Below are 23,022 nucleotides of genomic sequence, written 5' to 3'. Positions count from 1 at the left end.
CCAACGTCGGATACACGTTTTTCCGTATCTGGACGATTGGCTCATCCAAGGGGCCTCCGAGACACAAGTCACCCAGAATGTGGGCATCGTCAAAGACCTATTTACATGTCTAGGCCTCATGATCAATATAGAAAAATCCACTCTGGTTCCCACGCAGAGGTTAGACTTCATAAGAGCTATCTTGGACTCCAGTCTAGCCAGGGTCTGCTTACCATAGCTGCGGTTTCAGGCGATGGCAACAATCATCCGAGGTCTACAGAATTTCCCGACGACCTCGACTCGCACTTGTCTTGGTCTCCTGGGTCACATGGCTGCCTGCATGTTCGTGACCAAATACGCCAGGCTCCGCCTCCATCCTCTCCAAGCTTGGCTAAACTCTGTAGACCGCCCGGGTAGGGACCCAATAGACACGATAGTCACCATTCCCCCGAGGACCCTAGGCTCCCTAGACTGGTGGCTGACTCCCTCCCTGGTGTGTACAGGGCTGCCGTTCCATCTGCCCCAACCCTCAATGTCCCTGATGACAGACAAGTCATCTCTCGGCTGGGGTGCTCACCTCGAGCACCTTCGTACTCAAAGCCTCTGGTCATCTCAGGAGCTGGCATTGCACATAAATGTCCGAGAACTGAGAGCAGTCCGCCTGGCGTGCCAGGTGTTCCAGCAACATTTACAAGGCCGTTGTGTCTCAGTGTTTACAGACAACACAATGGCCATGTACTACATTAAAAAGCAGGGAGGGACACGATCCTCCCCCCTTTGTCAGGAGGCCATCCAACTCTGGGACTTTTGCATAGCCCCTCGATAAACCTGGTAGCATCCTTTCTCCCAGGGTTTCGGAGCACTTTGGCGGATCGACTCAGCAGGTCCTTCCTGTCTCACGAGTGGTCGATCCACCCGGACGTTATTCATTCTGTTTTCCAGAAGTAGGGATTTCCCCACATAGACCTGTTCGCTTCCCGTGCAAACAGGAAATGCCAGATGTTCTGCTCCTTCCAAGGTCTCTCCCCAGGATCGATCTCGGACGCTTTTCTGATGCCGTGGAAGAGCCAGCTGCTTTATGCTTTCCCACCATTCCCACTGATTCACAAGGTCATTCTAAAACTCCGCAGGGACAGACACGCCTAATCATGATCGCTCCAGCGTGGCCCAGGCAGCACTGGTACACCACGTTGCTCGACCTGTCGATAGCCAACCTAATTACCCTGCCACTCCACCCAGATGTCATAACTCAGGACCACGGCAGACTTCACCACCCAGACCTGCAGGCCCTTCACCTCACGGCGTGGCTGCTGCGTGGCTAAACCAGTCAGAGTTACGTTGCTGTGCATCAGTACGACAAGTTCTCCTGGGTAGCAGGAAACCTTCCACCTGGTCAAGGTATCTGGCCAAGTGGAGCATTTCTCCTGCTGGTGTGAAATGCATTATCTTACTCCCACTGAGGTCCCGATTCCCTCTATTTATTTTGGACTACCTCTGGTCTCTCAAACAGCAGGGCCTAGCAGTATCATCACTGAGGGTACTTGGCAGCCATCTTTACCTTCCACCCAGGGGAGGGTGGCCATTCTGTGTTCTCACACTCTATTGTTTCGAGGTTCCTCAATGGCTTGGAGCGCTTATACCCCCAAGTACGCCACCCAGTCCCGACCTGGGACCTCAACCTGGTTTTAACCAGACTTATGCCTCCCCCATTCGAGCCGTTAGCAACCTGCTCGCTACTCTACCAGTCTTGGAAGATAGCTTTTCTCGTAGCCATTACATCGGCCAGACGAGTCTCCGAGCTTAGGGCTCTTATGGTGGATCCACCATACACTGTGTTCCACAGGGACAAGGCGCAATTGCAACCGCACCCAGCATTCCTCCCTAAGGTGGTTTCGGCATTTCATGTTAACCAGGACATCTTTCCCCCAGTCTTCTTCCCGAAGCCACACTCAACACGACGGGAGCAACAATTGCACTCCCTGGACGTCCGTAGAGCGCTCGCATTTTATATTGAGCGGACAAAACCCTTTCGTAAAACGCCCCAACTCTTTGTCATGGTAGCAGACCGAATGAAAGGCCTACCTGTTTCCTCTCAGAGGATCTCATCTTGGGTGACGGCGTGCATCTGCACTTGTTATGATTTGGCTCATATTTCCCCAAGCCACATCACCGCACATTCTACCAGGGCTCAGACTTCATCTGCCGCCTTCCTGGCTCGTGTACCTATCCAGGAGATATGTCGTGCAGCTACCTGGTCTTCGGTCCACACCTTTGCTTCGCATTATGCTCTGATTCAACAGTCCAGAGATGATGCAGCCTTCGGCTCCACAGTTTTGCACTCTGCCACATCTCACTCCGACCCCACCGCCTAGGTAAGGCTTGGGAATCACCTAATTGGAATTGATACGAGCAAGCACTCGAAGAAGAAAAGACGGTTACTCACCTTTGTAACTGTTGTTCTTCAAGATGTGTTGCTTATATCCATTCCAAACCCGCCCTCCTTCCCTACTGTCGGAGTTGCCGGCAAGAAGGAACTGAGGGGCGGTTGGGTTGGCAGGAGTATATATCCGGCTCCATAGCGGCGCCACTCCAGGGGGCGCCCAGCCAACCCACCGAGTGTTGCTAAGGTAAAAATCTTCCGACGAACGTGCACGTGGTGCGCGCTCACCTAATTGGAATGGATATGAGCAACACATCTCGAAGAACAACAGTTACAAAGGTGAGTAACCGTCTTTTATCACTCATTACCTTTTACATGTTGGTTTGATTCCATACTGTCATCCTGACCTTATCTTTTAGGAGGAGTCAGTATGTTCCTGTTACACTTGGGAGTGTTTTTGTACCACCCTTCATATAGGGATGTTCTGGTACCACTTAATATTGGGATGTGTTTGCATAATTACTCTGTGACTAGCACTTCTTAGGAATGTGTATTTCTGCAATATCAGCCCTGTTCTTGCCAGATTCTGTGAGCAGGTCCTGCCTCATACCAGGCCTCTAATATAAGGGCTTATGTTTCAGGCTCTCTTCCTACTACACCTACCTGTACTTTATCAACATACATCCTCTCCTCTTTATTAGGATGTAGAGAATCCCCCTTAATAGATTCTCAATTCTGAGATGTCTTTGTCTGTACTGTGTGCTCCTCTGAACCTGTCAGCTTTTCCTCCAGCCCCAGTTTAAAAGTTCCTCTACAACCTTGATAATTTTAAATGCCAGCAATTCAGATCAGTTTTGGTTTAGGTGGAGCCCATCTTTTCCGGATAGGCTCCTACTTTCCCCAAAGATTCTCTAGTTCCTAAGAAACCTAATTCCCTGCTCCCTGTGCCATCATCTCATCCATGTATTGACACCCTTCCATTCTGCCTGTCTAACTGACCCTGCATGTGGAACTGGAAGCATTTCAGAGAATGCTACCATGGAGGTCCTGGACTTCAATCTCTTACCTAGCATCCTAAATTTGGCCTCCAGACCCTCTTTCCTCCTTTCTGTATGTTATTAATACCTACATGAACCACGACCACCAGCTCCACCCCAGCACTGTACATAAGGCTGTCTAGATGTCTCAAGAAATCCACAGCCTTCACAACCAGCAGGCATTTCACCATGTGGTTCTCCCAGTCATCACAAAGCCAACTATTTATGTTTCTAATGATTGAATCCCCCATGATTATTACCTGTCTCTTCCTAATAACTGAGATTCCTTCCCAAGAGGTATCCTCAGTGCTAGAGGATACCATGATCTAGAAGGAGGGTCCCAACTATGGGATCATTTCCCTCTGCTCCAGTTTGATGTTCTCCTTCCCCAAGACCTTCATCCTCCTCAGCAGCACAGAGGCTGTCACACTGGAGCTGGGATCATTCTAGAGTGTCCCAGAAAGTCTCATCTGTGTACTTCTGTCTCCCTTTACTCCTCCAGTTCAGCCACTCTGGTTTCAAGAGCTCGTATTCAGTCTCTGAGGGCCATGAGCTCTTTGCACCAGATGCACACACACATGCTACCTGCCCACAAGGTAATCCTACATGCTGTATTCAGTGCAGTAAACTGGATAGCCCCGCTCTGCAGCTGGACTTCTGCATGCATTCTTTTTCTCCTACAACTTTTTTATTTTGGGGGTGTTTGTTTTGTTTTGACTCAGAAGACACCATAAACAACAATCTAGCAGGAACTTATTCTATAATTCCAAATAGGAGCTGGATTTACAGAACCTCAGTCACATTTTTCTGACCATAGGATTTCTAAAGGTGGACCTTTTTGCCACAGCAACCAACAGGAAGTGCAATATATTCTTCTTGAGAGGAGGGCTGGGTACTCACTCTTTGGGGGATACGTTCCTCATTCCTGGGATGACGGGTTTTCTCTATGGATCTCTTCCAGTACTGTTGATCTTGAGAGTATTGAACATGGTCAAACATGATGATGTCAGGGCATCGTTTTAGTTGTCCCAGTGTGTCTAAGACAAGTCTGGTACCTTTACCTGATTCACCTTGCCTCTTTTCTGGTGTTGTCTTCTGCCCATTCCCCACCTGTTGTTTTAGGACTCCAGTCAGACTTTTTCATCCCCTTCTGGGAATTCTTCATCTCAGAACTTGGTTACTCAATGGTTCTCAGAGATAGACTTCCTGTTCTGCAGAGGTAAAACAGGTACTGTTAAACCATATGAAGATGTCTACACAAAACACTTATCTTCAGAATTCAGCACTGGTTTATCTGGTGACAGTTTTCACATGTTCACAATTTCCTCTATGCTGTTCTTGACTACCATTTAGAATTGAAAAAGTCAGGACTCTCCATGAGTTCTGTCAGGGATCACTTTGTGGCAATAGTTGCCTTTCATTCCTCTGTTGAGGGATTTTCAGTGTTTGCTGACCCCACAACAGCAAGATTCATTAAGATGCTGATGAACTTTTTTCCACTGATTAGAGAGTCCACCCTTGTATGTAATCTAAACTTGGTCCTTATTTGTCACATAGAATCCTCCTTTGAGACATTTGCCACCTGTCCCCATCTTCACCTGGCCATGAAAATGGCTTTCAGGGTAGTATCACTTCTGCATGAGTTGAGGAACTAAGGGTGTTATGGGACGTGCACCCCATGATGGCCAAGCAAGCAATGAGTGGGACCAGGTGGGCCTAAGCTACTAATTAGGCTACAAGCAAGAGAGTTAATTGATGAGGAACAGGCTCCCTGGGACAGGACAGGCGGGGCTTCTAGAAAGCCAAGTAGCTGGCTAGAGAGGAGCATGACAGCTAGGGAAGGGCAGTCACTCCCTGGAAACAGGGAAAGAGTGTTCGTGGCTGCAGGATGGCAAGCTGCACAGACTTCCTGAGAGACAGGAGTAGAGAAGATGACGAACCCAGAGTGGGGGAGCCAGTTAGGTAGGAAAAGCCTCAGGGAAACAGCATTAAGGTCACAGGCAGTGCAGGTCTAAGTTTCATGTTATAGGGTCCCTGTGATGGAACCCAGCATAGAGCGGAGGTTTGGGTACCTCTACCAGACACTGGATAGTGGTTCAGGGCACTGGAGATGCCTGCCAGACAGCTCGTCCGTAAAGACTGTGATTTTTCCCAGAGGAGAGGGACTTAGTAACCTGGATGGAGTGCCATGCCACGGACCTGAAGCTGCAGCACTGGGAGCAAGAGAGGACAAATACGGAGAGAAGACGGATGGAGAGACTGCTGAGGAGGATGCATCTGAGAGACTGAGTTAATCTCCAGAGCGACGAACAGGAGGTGCCACAAGCAGAGAGGGAACACTATCACTGAGAGGCTTTAATTGATGTTCTTTCCAGTACAGTATTCTTCAGGAAGAAAGTTTCATTACAACCATATCCCAAGTTTCTCCCAAAATTATCTTTTGAATTCCATATTAATTAGATTATTCAGTCTCCATCCTGAAACCACACCAGACCAAGGAGAAAATTTTTGGATGTCAGAAGGGCATTAGCCTTCTGTCTGGACAAAACGAAGCCCTTTTGAAAGTCTCCCAGACTGTTTGTTTCATTTACAGACAGATTCAGGGAATCCACAGTGTCCATTCAAAGACTCTCAAGGTGGATCTCTTCTTAGGTATTAGCCCATTCTGCAAGATCTCAGTCTACTTCTAGAGCACTCTTGAATGATGTTCTAGTGACTGAAATTTGTAGAGCAGCAGCCAACACTATGCCTTGGTTCACACAGCCAGATCACATACTGCAGTTAACAATCAAGTTGTGTCTTCAGTGTTGAACTCAAATCCAAAGCTCTTTCCAGGGATAGTGCTCAGGAATCTGTAAATTCAAGCATTCTCAGGGACACTACTGAAAGGAGAGGTTACTACCTTGTGCAGTAACTGCAGTTCTTTCAGATGTGTTTCCCTATGGGTGCTCCATTATCCTCCTTCCTCCCCCTTTGCTTCAGAGTTTCATCTTGTTGGACTTCATGGTAGAGAAGGAACGGAGGGAAGTTCACTAGCGCAGCTCTATATAGCCCCAGTACAGGGCATGAGGAAGTCTGGAGCACATGAGTGGGCCAAATGGGTACTGCAACTGAATATGTACAATGAAAGGCACATGGGTGTGTGCACAACTGACATGGAGTACCCACAGGGATGCAGCTCTTGAAAAACTGCAGTTACTACACAAAGCGAGTGACCTCTCCTTTTGCACAGCGTCTTTAACTTCTGAACTGGTAACTTTTCCCCCCAACAGCATCAAATAAAATCTGTATTTTGATGCCGGATCCACCCTTTTCCCTCTCATTTCAGTTTACCACTGTCATCCTAGGAATTTCAGGTTGATGCTCCATCTGACCCAGTTGTTAATCAGCTCTTTGCTCTCACCTCCCCATATGATCTTCAACCATGGATCAATGTATAAATAGGGCCCTACCAAATTAACAGCCATGAAAAATGCATCATGGACCATGAAATCTGGTCTCCCACAGGAAATCTGGTCTTTTATGTACTTTTACCCTATACTATACCAATTTCATGGGAGAGACCAGAGTTTCTCAAATTGGGGGACCTGATCCAAGAGGACGTTGCAGGAGGGAGTCACAAGGTTATTTTAGGGAGGATCCTTACTTCTGCACTGCCTTCAGAGCTGAGTGGCCGGAGAGCTGCAACTGCTGACTGAGGGCCCAGCTCTTCAGGCAGCAACACAGAAGTAAGGGTATCAATATCATATGAAGCCGCCTTTACTTTGCACTGCTGCTGGCAGCAACTCTGCCTTTATAGATGGGCTCATGGCCAGCGGCCATCCAGCTCTGAAGGCAGCGCCACCACCTGCAGCAGCACAGAAGTGAGGATAGCAGTACAACAATCATAACTACAATAACCTTGTGACCCCCCCCGTCCCCCTCCATAACTCCTTTTTTTGGGTCAGGACCCCTATAATTACAAAAACATGAAATTTCAGTTTTAAATAGCTGAAATCATGAAATTTACTATTTAAAAAATCTTATGACCATGAAATTGACCAAAGTGGACCATGAATTTGGTACGGCCCTATTTATAAAGCACAAGTCATAATCCTAAATGTCCATTTGATACTCTAGAGACTTTCTTTTGTGAAACTGCCCATTGGGAATCTCTCCAGCAGGAATTTTCCTTAATCCTTCAAAAGGCAGAGGATATAAAATAACAGACTAATTTTCTATCAAATAATGCTGAAAATACTGGCCAAAAATGATTAAATCTGACCAGGTGACAGGGTAACAGGTGAAGGTAAGAAATTTTAAATGCAATGCAATGAATAAAGGGTAAGACAGTAAAGGAATGAATACAAAAGAGGAGGAGAGTTACTTGGTTAGAAAATTGAGTTAGGATGATAATTTTAAATTGATGGGAAGCAATGGGGAGATGCTAGAAAAAAGGATGTTGCAGTAGTCAAGAGGCTATAGATGACTTTTAGCTGTTACCGCGTATGGTTGCTCCTTAAAACTCAATTTATACATTCATCCAGCATTACTCTCTTAAGTTGGCAGCTGATGCCTGTTTCAAGAAAGCAATAGTGCAAGGCTTTACACTAAGAATACTTAAATGAGAAATGCTACTGGCCAGAAACTGACTCTTTGAGTAGATTGTCCACACAGTTTCACCCTTTCCACTTCTTCAGAGTCTCTGATATGGATTCTGAAGAAGTGGAAGTAACTCTGTTCTGCAAATGAGCACATGCATGACCTTAACGCTTCCTCTTTTCTAGAGGGTTTTGATTGTGGTGCCAAGATGATGCTGAAAAAAAAAATTATTTAGCATTTACCTTTCTTTTTGACCTATATTGTGGTTTCCACATCAAAAAACCAGTCAGAATACAGGTTTTCCTAATGCCATTCTATTATCTAATGTATATTTATTTGTGAACTTTTACAGATATGTATAAACAGGACATGTGTCAATATACAAATTCTGGATTATGATTGTAATTACACAAAATGCAGTAACAGAGGGGTAAGTAGTAAAGATTTTAACATCCCCAGAATTTCAAAGTATAATATGTAGAACACTGAACTTGGTCTCTTAGCAGTGATGTTTCACATTAGACTTAATTAGATTTCAGTCAGATGATCTTGAAAAGCAGTCAGATCTGTAAAATAGCCAGATCTCATGCCATTTTGGATTTTATTGCCTAAAAATTACTTCTATATGTTGCACTTACAGTCAGCTGGGGAGTCAGTGCAGAACAAGAAACTCAGGTGTTACATTCTCATAGCACAAGATAAAGGCTTCCTGTGGTCTTCAAGAATAGCCCTACGTGGAGTACTTTACACTAATGCATCTTTGAACTAACAGGGATAGGATTTAGAGGGTTGCACACTTCATTGCTTCTGTAGGCCGAGTTCATTGCTTGCACAGTCTTGCATCCCTCTGTTAGAGAGTGAACTGCTACATAGGGGGAGTGGGGAAAAAACCACAAGTAACTGACTCCAATAAAGTAGTCCCCTCAGAGGCTGATAGGTGTGGGAGGGGTATGAACCTATATAAGTAAGACCCAGATCATTCCAAGGAGGGGGAGAAAGGTGTGGTGACAGTCTAAAAGACTGGAATGCTGAAGCGGTACTGTTGGAAATAATTTTCCTAGTACATTCACTAAGGTTTACCATGACTTAGCTTGTACACAAGTATTCCTTTGTTAGTCGAAAGGCCACTTGGTGTTGGTTATATTCAGAATACAAATACCAGCATATTATATTATAACATAAGCCCATGCATCAGGGGCCTGATATGAGGCTTGAGGCCTAAAGTAGTTAAAACCTTGCTGATATGAAGCAAAGTTAACTTGTGAGTAAGAGGCAGGCCCTGCTCACAGAATTTGACAAGCATAGGGTTGATATTGTAAAAACACATATTCCTAAGAGGCGCTAGGCACAAAACACTTACACGAGCACATTCCAGAAGGGTGGTATGAGAACACCCCACAAAAACACATTCCCCAAAGATAACAGGAACATGCTGACCCATCTTAAGGATAAGGTCATGATGACAGCATAATAAATATAGATGTTTTAATCTAACCTACAGGTTCAAGGCAATGGGTGGCACCCTGATACATAAAGGGTGATACGTAACTTGTTTGTATTAGTGTATAAAGATGTATCTCAGCGGGAGTGTCTTTGTCTGGCCTAGGGTATAGTGGAAAGTCCTGCCACTACCTGAGCCTGTCTATTATCACAAGCATACATGTGTTAGTGTACCTGTAACCACTGATCTGGGGCGTTAGCACCGTGCTTCATTGGCAATAAACTTAACCAAGTGCCTTTGCTACGAGCCAAGTCTGTGGATTTATTGGGTGGTTTGCTTGAAGTTTGCTGTGCCAGCTGTCTGCGCAGAGTTGGGACAGCACCTGGTAAAACACACAGGAGAACACGCACACAGCCAAATATCTGACAACACTCTCCTCAGTAAGACTGAATCTATCCCATGCTAACTTTAAAGGAGTAATTTGCTATGCAGGATGAAAAGCTATTAACTGTAGGTGATAGCTTAGTTTATACTCCAAAATTAATGTGAGGAATCAGGGAGAGATTAATATAATTATTTCAAATCCTTTTGCAATGACTGACAGTGAGAAACATGAAGACTTAACTTGCCCTCAAATTCCAGTGAAATGCAATATTTATGTGTATCACTACAGCAAAGTTTTAAATATCCACCTCAATGGCAGTGGAGTCACTGGAATTCCTGATAAATTGTCCAAAGTCCCAGCATGATACAGACTAGATAGGATACCTACTAGACACAGCTATAAGGCTTGGGGAACAGGGGCTAGAACCCTCATTCTTTGGCTCCAAAAATCCAAGTCCTTATTGCTTGAGATAAAGGAGAGTTCCTGTAGTAGCTACTAACAAAACTGTGAATCTTATTAAAAAAACATGACAGTCAGTCCATAAACTTACTCTCCTACCAGTTAGACAATGTTCAGCCTGAGCAACTGACATGCTCAGGAGTTAGTGTCTAGCAGTCAGATGCCTGTCTGTAAGGTGATCTGTGCAGACCACTGACACATTTACTATTTAAATCAAACACACACCATTAGGAAGCTGGGACAAGAAGCCCAGGATGTACATGCCCTAGTCTCAGCTGGACTGTGAGGGAGTTATACTCAGCCCACTGAAGAGTTTAAGAGCCCAGCCTATAAAGATCACCTTAAGTGCCAAGCTTGTGGAGAAGACTTGAGGGTTGTAGCACATTAGCTAGCTGAATGGTACTGACAGAGGAAGTCATAAGAGATTAAAGGTTTCAGTAGGAAGCAGGTGCTCGTGGGAAGAAGAAGCAAGGCTACTGTCTAAATGGAGGGGAGAGGATTTTGTGTGTGGATTGGAGCCTGGAAGTGGGACAACCACTCTCTTATTTAATCCCTTCAAGAAAGGGGGCCCTGGACTATTTGCCTGTCCTGGTTAAAGGAAATGGAGAGGTTTTAACTGATAACCCTGAGAAAAATAAATGTGATTTATGAAATTCTAGTAGCAAAAATTCAAGTAATGTCTTTACTAAGAATTTTTCTTCAAACCTAGTTCTACAGTATAAAAACTATCTGGCTGATTTTTGGTCTGACCCGACGTCACTGGGCTACTGAGCATTAACTCAAGTTCAACCAAGTTCTAATCAAGCTGTCTGGGGCAGGAACTGTCATTTATCTCACATTTGTGCACCAACTAACACAAGGGGAGCCCGCCCTTCTTATGTCCTTTAGGCACCACTGCAATGTAAATGTTAAATTATAACAACCAGCTTTGTGTCCTGTCCTTGATTTACACCCAGAAGTAGAAAACCTGTTTTATAATCCCATGGCTCCTTCTTTACCTTACATCAGCCAATGAACCAACTCCTGCTTTCCAAGTTGCACTTCTAGCACTAGATGGAGCAGTGCAAAAATAGAAACAGTAGACCTTGCTTGACTGAAAATGGAGTTCAAGACCTACAGGTTAATAAAGCCAGCTTCCCCTGGCTCTGAAGGTAAACATACTCCTCCAAGATAAAAATGGCCAGATCTCTACTTTTTATATTACAAGCCAGAGAGAAGGAAGAAACCAACTCTGCCATATGCAATCTGCTGTTGCTTTCTCGCTTCCTATCTTTCCTCTTTGGGCTTTCCAAATGATTTCACTGGGGTCTCAATAATATTAAAATGTCTTTTATAAGAAATTAATAACTACACATTGGATTTTCTCATCTGAGGGGAAGTTTGCTCTGTTTTCAAAGGCTTTGAGGTCCCTGTCAGATTGGGTATGCAGGGATTCCCTTAAACTTTGTCTTTCAACTGCAACATACAGCCCTAATGAAGTTAAACTAAAAGAACTGATTTAAGTGGTTTGAGAAGTTGGTTCAATTTTTAGATCTTTTGGTCAGCCACTGGATGATAAAGATTGCACGCTAATAAATCAGTCAATACATTAACTGCTCTTGCCAAAGATGGAGACTCTGGATAACTAGTTATCTTGGTGCTCCTGTCAAGAGACTTGGAGAAACATAAAACAGCATCTAAGAAACTACCATTCTGTCTTTTGTTTAGTATGTGATGCCATACAGTACAGGGCAGTAAGATTGCACCTAGAGCTCAGGAAAGCAGTATTTTCATCAAATTGCTTATTTGGTTCATGTTATTTATACCCTTATTCTATTTCAGATATGCAACAGTAAGAAAAACTGCCACTGTAATTTTGGTTGGGCCCCTCCAGACTGTACATTAAAAGGCTTTGGAGGAAGTGTTGACAGTGGACCCCCTCCGACTACCAGTAGTAAGTGCTGTGAAAAAATAAGCACTCTATATTTTATCCTGTTTTTTAGTCTAAAACCAGGAACTTGTGACCTGTATTCTAATGTGGTCACCCACGCCTTTGTCACATCCAGGCTATGCTACAGCAATGTGGTCAGCTTGGAGCAGTCCTTGGAAGGAGCTGGAAGTCATTACTTATATAACACTCAAAAGGCCTGATTCTGATATCCTTACTCATACCAAGTGTAGCCCAATCCATTGATTATGTATTAATTATATTGATTACTTAAGAATTCCCAGTTATCACTCTGAGATTTGACAGGTTCTTGTCCCAAGATCAGGGCCAGTATTATTAAAATTACTGTATAGTTGGGAGCCCTGATGTGCACAGTTTCAACACTGTCACTATTCTACAATAATTTATTAATACATTTAGCAAAGTCACAAACACTTGAACCCAGTAAAGTGAATAGAGATAATGCAGCATGTACATGTGAACATCCATATACTCACACCGTCCCTTGAAGAACTGCCTGAAATGTTAACCATTATCTTCCTCATCACTTCCAATGGTCATCATCCTGGCACCTCCCAAGGGCTACACCTCTCTCTCCTCCCACACACAGGCTTGGATGCAACTTTTATAATATGTTATACTGATGCCACTATGTCTAATCCATATTCAGTAGGGGTTTATCCCCTCTTCCTTATCTGTATTTCTTCACCCTACTAATGTTAAAATGCCCTTCTCCTATTAGTTAGTATTCTAATGATCTCAACTTATTATCATATACATCAGTTCGTTGCTATGGCAGTCTTGTGCTCAGATATCTGCAGATGTTCTGTCCAAAAGCCAGTGTTAGCTCATGTTCCTGTGGTTGGTTGATGTCATTATGGACAAAATTCCCTCTTACACACTCTATTTCCAGTTCCCCAAAACTTAGGGATGAAGTTTAGGCCATTTATCTGTGCCACAGTTCATAGGTCGCAAGCCTTATGTTAACTGCTCAAGCAAATGTCTTACAGGTTACAGGCCTGTAGGTTCCTTGCATTACTGCCAAATAAAATAAATGCTAAAGCTAGCCCCTTGGGCTACACAAGTAGCACCTTATTTCACTAATGGATCAGTGGGATCTTGTGGAGTTAAGGTACTATTCATCATGAATGAGTGAATCCGAATCTGACCCTAAATAGACACCAAAGGCAAAAGAGTAGTGTAAAGAAGGTGATGCACTTTTTCCCTACCTAACTTCCAGGGGGTTCCCACCCAACCTCTTGAATTTTTCTTCTTCCTTATGTAGAATTTCTCTATTTTACCATAACCCTAAATCCCCCAGTCCTAGTAGTCACCCATTCCTTTTAACTGGTTATTACTTTCCAATTTTTATAAACTCACTGAATTCCCATATCTCCCCAGTTCTTCTTTGAGAGATGTCCCTGTGGGTGCTCCACTCTAGGTGTCGGTGCGCCCCTGCACCTTTGATCAGAGATTTCTGCAGCAGTACTCGTATCGGCCACGCATGCTCAGAGCCTGGCCCCCGCTCTGAGTATACCTCCAGTGAGCATGCGCGGCAGGTTCCCTCAGGCCACGTCTACACTACAGCATAAAATCGAAATTATTAAAACCGGTTTTATAAAACTGGTTTTATAAAATCGATTTTACGCGTCCACACTAGGGCACATTAATTCGGTGGTGTGCGTCCATGGTCCTAGGTTACCATCGATTTCCAGAGCGGCGCACTCTGGGTAGCTCATTAAAAGAATGAGAGCAATAACTTCGATTTCCATCCACACTAACCCTAAATCGATATAGTAATATCGATTTTAGGGTTACTCCTCTCGTTGGGGAGGAGTACAGAAATCGATTTTAAGAGCCCTTAAAATCGATTTAAAGTACCTTGTAGTGTGGACGGGTACAGCGTTAAATCGATTTAACGCTGTTTAAATCGATTTAATGCTGTAGTGTGGACCAGGCCTCAATTCCTTCTCTACCGTCCCCGGCTTGAGACGGAGCTCAGCAGACTCCTTAAAGAATTTCTTTCCTCATCTTAAAATAACTTGTAGTTAGGCAGTTTCTTGTTAGTTAGTTGTTAGTTAGTGTTACTTACCCTTTTTCTACTGTTAAAAAAAAATTGTTCTCTCAGCTGCTTCAGATATGCCTGGCTCCACAGGCTTTAAGCGCTGCTCCTCCTGTAAGGACGCTGTCCCTCTCTCCGATGGACATTCACAGTGCATAAAATGTTTGGGGGAGACCTATGTTCCCCCAAAATGTGCTCACTGCACTAAACTAAGCTCTAGAGTGAGAAAGGACAGGGAGCTAAAACTTAAACTTATTCTACTTCAAAAATCCCTAGGGTCCGCCTCAGGCCCTGGCGCGGACTCTGCCTCCGCTCACCGACACAGCTCTCCCACTTCTAAAAAGCAGAAGAAAGCAGCAAAACGAGGGCACCTTCTGTCAAATTCAAAAGAAGCCCTTAGACACAAACCTTCTCCGGTTAGATCCACTGTCTCCTTACCGGTGCTCCCCCACCTGAGCACTTTCGACGAGCCGGGCTCCTCCGGCTCCACGTTAAACCCGCCTGTGCTTTTAGCAGCAGCGCAAAGCTCCGGTGCCGAGGCGACAGGCTTTCAGTTACCTGCCTCGATTATGGCACCGATCAGCACCACGATAAACCCGGTGCTGACATTTCAGAACCCCCCTGAGGCACCGCAGCCTGCTATTAATAGCACGGCACCGACTCCGACACTGGCATTAACAGCCCTACTTGGCACGGAGCCAACACTAAGAACTCCGGTGCAAGCCTGGGTTCCCTCACAGCAATTCTATCAGCCTTCACCTTCAGCTGCCTCAGTGCTGCCGTTTACCCAGTCAAGTGACCTCTTAGTGTCACCTACGCTGCAATTGCCCTTCCTTAAAGACTGCTTCTCCCTTACGAATGATTCAGGGTCCGAACAGCCTTTCTCCAGTGAGGAGGAGTCTGAACTACAGGGTGATGTTTCAATGCAATCAGAATTCCATCCTCGGAGTCCTCTCACCCACGGGCACAGGAATATTGTCTCAGACTATCCTCGAGACCCTGCTCCTGGTGCGTTAACCCCTGGATGGCCCCACCTATGCCTTTTCCACCACCATGGCAGTATTGGGCCCCATGGGCACCTTTCCCTTGGCAGCACACCCGCTATTCCAATCCGACAAGACACGAACGTCCAAATGATATGACTCACTTGGCGGCACCCTCCCATTCTCAGGATCAATTAACTCCTGCTTCTGACCCAGTACTAACTGAAGTACCAACTGAAGCAATGCCTGAAGAAGCTTTACTTCCCTCCCCTCTACCATCCTCAGACGATTTTTCAGAATTCCAGGATCTCTTTAAAAGGGCTGCCATCGAGCTTAGAATCAATCTAGAGGACGTACTGGACCAACAACATGAGTTAATGGACATCCTGCAACCCTCTTCTTCATCCAGACTGGCATTACCAATCAATGCAGCCCTTCTGGAACCTGCTAAGTCCATCTGGCAGGCTCCAGCCCCAAGCCAGCCTACCTGCAAACAAGTGGACCATAAATACTTCATTCCCTCTAAGGGCTCTGAATTCCTTTTCTCACATCCTGCGCCAAACTCACTGGTAGTGGATGCAGCCAGTCAAAGGAACAAACAACAGTATTTCCGCATACCCCAGCCAACAAGGAAGGCAAACACTTAGACCTGCTGGTTCGCAAAGTGTATGCCTCTTCAACCTTACAATTTTGAATTGCCAATTATACTGCAATTCTGGCAAAGTACGACCATAGAAACTATAACAAGTTCATGGACTTTATTGAACACATTCCAGACCAGAAGAAACAACAGTTTACAGCTTTAGTTTCCGAGGGCCAAGTCATATCACTCATGGCTCTTCAAGCAGCTCTGGATGCAGCCAATACCGCAGCAAGATCCACCGCTAAGGCGATGGTCATGCGCCGAGGTTCATGGCTCTCCTCTTCCCTCTTTCCTCGCAAGGTTCAGAGCACCATAGAGGACCTCTCTTTTGATGGTGATAAACTCTTTGCTTCCACCACGAATGAGGTGCTCCACTCAATGAAGGACTCAAGGGCAACTCTTCGATCCTTAGGCATCCAAACCCCTACAACCAGAAGGCGACAGTACAGATATCAACCTTATCACTGTCCACGCTACCCCCCATATACTCAGCATTTCACAAGATCTCAGGATCAACAACAGCAACACCAACGCCAGAGATCCAGATACCAGTGGCATCGCCCCAATTCTTCCGGCATGCCCCAACTTCCTCCAACTAATAAGCAGATTTGAACCTTTGGTCAAGGGTCTCGTAAACATCATCCCAACTTCAGCGTATGCACTGCCTACAACTATCTTTGGACACCGCCTACAGCCATTTTTGCACCAGTGGCAGAATATTACCACCAACAAGTGGGTTCTAGAGGTCATCACAACTGGGTATTCTATCCCTTTCCTCACCTCCCGCCCACCCACCCTCCCCGTCCCTCTGCAGGGACACCTCTCACGAGCTACACCTCCAGCAAGAAGTACAACATCTCCTTCACATGGGGGCTATCGAACTTGTGCCCGAATGCCACAAGGGGAAAGGGTTCTACTCCCATTATTTCTTAACAGAAAAGAGAACTGGAGGATGGCGACCGATCCTCGACCTCAGGAGGCTCAACAAATTTGTCAAAAAGCAAAAGTTCAAGATGGTTACTCTCATCACCATAATTCCAGCCCTGGAACAGGGCGATTGGTTTTCAGCCCTCGACCTACAAGACGCCTACTTTCACGTCACTATCCACCCGGCCCACAGATGTTTTCTTCGTTTTACCCTCGGCTCAACGCATTTCCAATACAGAGTTCTACCATTCGGCCTTTCCACTGCCCCTCGAGTTTTCTCCAAGCTCCTAGCGGTAGTCACTGCCTACCTCAGGAAAAAAGGAGTCATAATATTCCCTTACCTCGACGATTGCCTCCTGAAGGCCTCCACGTTCGACAAGGCCCTCCGCTTCACACAACTCACCATCGATTGCTTCCAATCCCTGGGCCTGCAAATAAACAAAAGCAAATCCACATTAAGTCCTACCCAGCACCTGGAGTTTATAGGAGCAAGCCTCGACTCCACAACCAAACTGGCATCTCTCCCACCCGACCGATTCAATACCATAAAACTGCTGGCTATGAACCTTTGCAACAGCTCCCGGGTCACTGCCTGAGACTGCCCTAACTACTAGGGCACATGGCCTCATGCACCTTCGTGGTCCAGAACGCACGTGTCTACATGAGGTGCTTCCAAGCTTGGCTGGCCACGGTTTACAAACCAAACATGCACTCACTAAACAAATACCTGGCCATACCCTACTGAGTCAAAAACTCTCTCGTGTGGTGGACAGTCCCCTACAACCTCTGCTCTGGAGTCTCCTTCCTCCAGACCTCCCCAGCTTTGATAATGGCAACCGATGCATCCCTCATGTGCTGGGGGGCACACATCTCTCACCAAACAGTCCACGGGCTATGGTCTCATTCCGAGACCTCCCTGCACATAAATGTTCTAGAACTCTGAGCTATATGGAATGCCTGCCGCTGCTTCCTTCCACTAATCAAGAATCAGCATGTACGCATAATGACAGACAGCATTGCCTGCATGTTCTACGTAAACAGACAAGGAGGGGCTCGTTCTCAGTCTCTTTGCTCAGAGGCCATAAAACTCTGGAATTGGTGCCTTGCGAACCACATCTGCATATCAGCTGCTTATCTCCCAGGGGTGATGAACACCACTGCCAACAAGTTAAGCAGACGTTTCCCTTTGAAGCATGAATGGGAGATAGACAAGGGAATCATCTACAACATATTTCGCACTTGGGGTCACCCAACCATAGATCTCTTTGCAACTGCAAAAAAACACGAAATGCTTCAATTTTTGCTCCAGGGTGGGACTGGGCAAACACTCCCTTGGAGACACATTCATGATCCCATGGCACCGGGAATTAGCTTATGCATTTCCTCCAATACCATTGCTCAACAGGGTCCTCATAAAGATACGAACGGATCTTGCCAGGGTGATCTTGATTGCACCTTCATGGCTGAGACAACCGTGGTTCCCTTTCCTCACCAGAATGTCAATTGTACCACCGATCTCCCTGCCTCTCATCCTGAACCTTTTATCACAGCAACACGGCCAGCACCTTCACCCCAATCTCTCCATGCTTCATCTCAAAGCCTGGTACCTGCATGGTTCTCCCAACGAAAACTAGACTATTCCAACCAAGTTCAGAGGGTACTTCTACACAGCAGAACACAAGCCACCCATACCACCTATCTCCGAAAGTGGAAACGATTCACAAAATGGTGTTCAACTAAACAACTGTCTCCTACCTTGGCACCTCTTCCCTGCATACTCGACTATCTATTGGACATTAGGCAATCCGACCTTTCCTTCAGCTCCGTCAGAGTCCACTTAGCTGCCATCACGACCTTTCATGGCACAGTTGACAATACCTCGGTCTTCGCTCATCCCATCACCAAGCATTTCCTGAAGGGACTCCAAACCTTATATCCAGACATTAAGCCACCTACCCCTCCATGAGATCTTCACCTAGTATTGTCCTGTTTAACTCATCAACCCGTTTAGCCCTTAGCCACCTGCTCCCTCTTGCACCTCTCAATGAAAACAGCCTTTTTGGTGGCGATTACCTCCACCAGACGGGTAGGCGAGATAGCAGCCCTTATGGCAAATCCACCATATACGCTCTTCTTCAAGGACAAAGTTACTCTACGCCTTCCTTCCAAAAGTTCACGCTTCTTTTCACATCAATGAACCAATACATCTACCAATTTTCTTTCCGAAACCACATGCAAACTCCTTCGAAGCCACAGTGCACACACTTGAAGTGCGCAGGGCCTTATCCTTCTATTTGGACAGAACCAAACCCTTCAGAAACTCTCCTAGACTCTTTGTCTCCATCGCGGAGCACTCCAAAGGCATGCCTATCTCTACCCAGAGACTTTCGAAATGGATCTCCAATTGCATACGACTCTGCTATCAGATAAAAAACGTTATACCTCCAGCATTGATCAGAACACATTCCACTAGATCTGTATCTACCTCTGTAGCCTTCTTACGTAAAGTATCATTGACTGACATTTGTAGAGCAGCCACTTGGTCCTCCGAGCACACATTTGTCAAACACTATGCCCTTACTCAGGGCCCTCTCTCTGACACTCGATTAGGCAGGGCAGTGTTATCTACTAGATTCCTGCCAGATCTGAAGTCCCTATCTCCTTGAGATACACTGCTTTGAAGTCACCTAGAGTGGAGCACCCACAGGGACATCTCGAAGAAGAAGAGGAGCTTCTTCCTCCCTGTTACTCGCCGTTTGGGAGGTGTTGCAGGCCTCCACTAAATTTTCTCCATTTGAGCTGCTATGTAGCCACCAGCCATGGGGATTGCTGGATCTCATGAGGGAAACAAGGAAGTAGACCCTGTCCCAGACCAAGGGTTTACTCCAATATGTCATACAGCCCCAAGAACTCATAAAAGAGAACCTCAGAGCCATCCAAGGAGCCCAGGTGAGAGGATATAACTGGGGCATACAGGTGCAAACCTTCAAACCAGGAGATCAGGTCCTCATACAGCTCCCCTCCAAGGAGTCAAAATTGCTAGCTCGCTGGCAGGATCCGTATGAGGTGATCTGCCAGACAGGTCCTGTCAACTGTGAGATCCAATAGCCCAATTAGAAAAAGAAGCACCAGATTTACTACATTCATCTTCTGAAACCCTGGTGCAAAAGGGAAGGGCTATTGATCATCCTGTACCCCCTGAAACCCAAACTGGGGATGCAGGCCATCATGGAAACAGAAATGGAGACACCCCTGCTCAGGGATACACTTTCAGAGGGCCAGTTGAAGCAAGCCTGGTGTCTCATTGAGGCTTTGCCTAGGACTTTCATAGCCATGCATCAATCCCGGAGAGGTCATCCATGGAACAACCCAGCTGCAATAAGTAGGAAGCGGAGGAACAGGAGGTCCAAGCTTTGTTGGAACTTGGGGTCATTAAGCGATCCTCCAGAACTGGCAGAGCCCTATTGTGCTTGTCCCCAAGCCAGACAGGACCTGGCAGTTCTGTATCGACTTCCGGACTGTCAATGTAATTTCCCAATTTGACGTGTACCCAATTCCGCAGGTAGACAAGCTCCTTGACCACCTGGGAGAGGGACAGTATATTACTACGCTTGTTTTAACAAAGTTACTTTAAGGTGAATAAATGTTCTTCCTCCCTCCACACAGCAGTTCCTAGCCTCTCCTCCAGCAACTTCAACACACTTTCATTTAATCCCTCTCTCCTGCATAAATATGCAGTTACACACACACACTGGTGCTGCTGACATCATGGAGATAGCTGGAGGCACCCAGAGACATGAGTTCAGGCTGTTGCTCTGTAGTGTATGTATCACCCAGAATTCTTTGTCCATGTGATGCTTTGTGTGTTAGTGCCATTGCCTTAGAGAAGTGTTTTTCTGTTCATGGGATGGTCACGGGGAAGGACCCTGTCTGTTCTATATACTCCTTCCATGCTTCCTGTGGGTCCAAATCTGCCCCCAGAAGGTAGTTGGTGCAGAAGGCAGTGGCTCTTCTCTTGAACTGAGTGAGTTAGCTATTGGCATATAACAGTAATGTTGTATGATCTGTACTGGGTACCTGTTCATTTGTGGCTGCAGTTCTGGATGTTGGGTATGAAATTTAAAGCTCTGTCTAGCCTGAGATCCAAGTTTTGAGAGACTGCCTCTCTTACAGCGGCAACTAACATTTGCTGGGGTGCTCTGGTTGAATTACTAGGGTCGGCAGAAGCAGAGCATTCTCATTTGAGACCACTTACATATTTGTAGACTGTTGCCATGTTCCTCCTTTGTCATTGCTCAACCAAGCCTGTGTCTCTGTTACTTTTTCCTTGTGAATCAAACCCTCAAGATCTCTAATAGTTTCGTTATTTTTTTTCACTCCCTCTGGTTTGTAAATATCTTTCTGTTACTGTAGTGCTGAGAAATGAACTCAATTCTAGGTGTGGTCACTCTAGGCCCATATAGAAAAGAAGTATTCTTTCTTTACTCCGTGATCTGTTGCTTGTGCATACACAATCTGAAACTGCATTAGCTTTTTTTTGGTCAGATATATTGCATCATAATTCACGTGCAATATGCCAATCACACAGCCTGCCCACGTGCTGCCAGCACACGGCATCCATGATTAGGGGGAATGCACAGCAGAAACAAACAGCAATGCTGGCATTTTTTGTGCAGACAAAACAAATTTGGAGGCCCTCTTTGCTACTATTGTTAATGTACATATGAGATAACTGTATGTGTGTGTGATGCATGCACACTTCATACAGGGACAAGCCTCTGTTTATACGGAAATGTTTGTTACAGTTGTACGAGTAAGTCCTAAGTAAAACAAAGTGTAATGTTCCGTGTCTGTTTCTTTCCAAGTTTCAAATAGTGACATTGTCATCATTATGGGAATAGCAATTGGAAGCATACTTCTTCTTGTGGTTCTTAGCTTTGCTGTGCATAAGAGAACTCAAATTGCTCAGGTCTTTAGCAGGTAAGTAAAATTCCATTCATATTTACACTATATAAGATTATGACACTTCTACTTATTTCTTATCCCAGCTCCCCCAGTGTTACACTTGGCTGGTCACCTGCAAAAGCACCTCTATTACACTTCTTAACTGGTCCATTATTAGCCTAGGGTGCTGTCACAGATCTGGTTGGGCTTCCTCCTGCTGGACACTCACCAGACTGCTGTGAGGAAATCTAACTTAGGGCCAGTTGGAAATTTTCTTCCAAAACTTAGTTTAGTCAGAAAATGCCAATTAGGCAGAATAAAATGTTTCATCAAATCTAGTACAGATTCTACTAAATCTTCATCAATCACCATCTCCCCGCAGTGCCAGGGGATGGGGAAGGACAGCACTGCTGTGCTTTACCTTCCCACCTTTCCCTTAGCTCCAGGAGGACAGACAGGCTCTGAATCGGAAGTTCTGCCTGCCCACTTTCCCAGCTGCCTCTGGGGGACAGACAGGCAGAGCACCATGACAGCACCTTACTTGCTCTGGAAACTTGAGGGGATTGGCTGGGAAACAGAGTGAAGGGGCTCTCTGCCTCTCCAGCAGCAGGGCTGGAGGCCTCTTCTCAATTTATTGTGAAATTGATGTGAACCTTCCTTGAGGGTAGCTGGGAAGCTAAAAAGTTATGTTTTGGTTGTCTCAAAGTGGATATTTTCTTCAAAGTCCTTTCTTCTTTTTTTTTTTTTTTTTTTTTTTTTTTTTTTTGTGGTTTTGGTATTTTGTCCAGTTTTGGGAATAAATATTCTCAAAACCTTTAAAGTTTTAACAGAAAGAGACACCCTCACACACTTCCTCTTTTTCCCCACTTCTAATCCACACATTGAATCCCAGATGCCCTTTGCTTGCTGGGCCAGGTTTGAGCTTAGGCACTGTTGCTGGCTTTGTGCCTCTGGCCACACTCCTGGAGCAGATCTCAAGTAGGAGACCCCTCTTGGCAATGGTGACCTCTGCAGTCAAAATGCCTAGGTCATGAAACTAGTGCGGTCTCCCCAACAGCTTTAGCACATTCACCAGAATCCCACTGAAGCCTCCTGGTTTACAGTTTACCTTTTCAGGGGTACCTCTAGTGAAAGCCAAAAGACATACACAGACTTCCCATTAGTGATGGGCATGCTAGCTGTCTCCACTGCCTTTCAAGGTGCCAAATCTGTATTGGTTTTGGGAGCAAGTCTAGGAAGAACAGGTAGATGAAACTTAGACTCCTTATGAGTGG

The 23,022-nt window shown here is 45.6% G+C and overlaps 1 protein-coding gene across 1 annotated transcript in view; it reads left to right on the top strand.

Moving 5' to 3' along the window:
• LOC115648684 (disintegrin and metalloproteinase domain-containing protein 20-like) overlaps positions 1–23,022 on the top strand; it is a 153,517-nt gene that overhangs the window by 120,242 nt on the left and 10,253 nt on the right. Inside the window, exons 17-19 of the mRNA XM_030556663.1 lie at positions 8,330–8,407; positions 12,084–12,195; positions 21,670–21,784. Coding sequence (XP_030412523.1) covers positions 8,330–8,407; positions 12,084–12,195; positions 21,670–21,784 — 305 coding nt within the window. The remainder of the gene's footprint in view (positions 1–8,329; positions 8,408–12,083; positions 12,196–21,669; positions 21,785–23,022) is intronic.

The sequence above is a fragment of the Gopherus evgoodei genome, chromosome 1 (assembly GCF_007399415.2).
Source record: "Gopherus evgoodei ecotype Sinaloan lineage chromosome 1, rGopEvg1_v1.p, whole genome shotgun sequence".
In the NCBI taxonomy this organism is placed as follows: Eukaryota; Metazoa; Chordata; order Testudines; family Testudinidae; genus Gopherus; species Gopherus evgoodei.
Note: the sequence above shows the minus strand (reverse complement) of the source record. Positions and strands in the feature narration are given on the sequence as shown.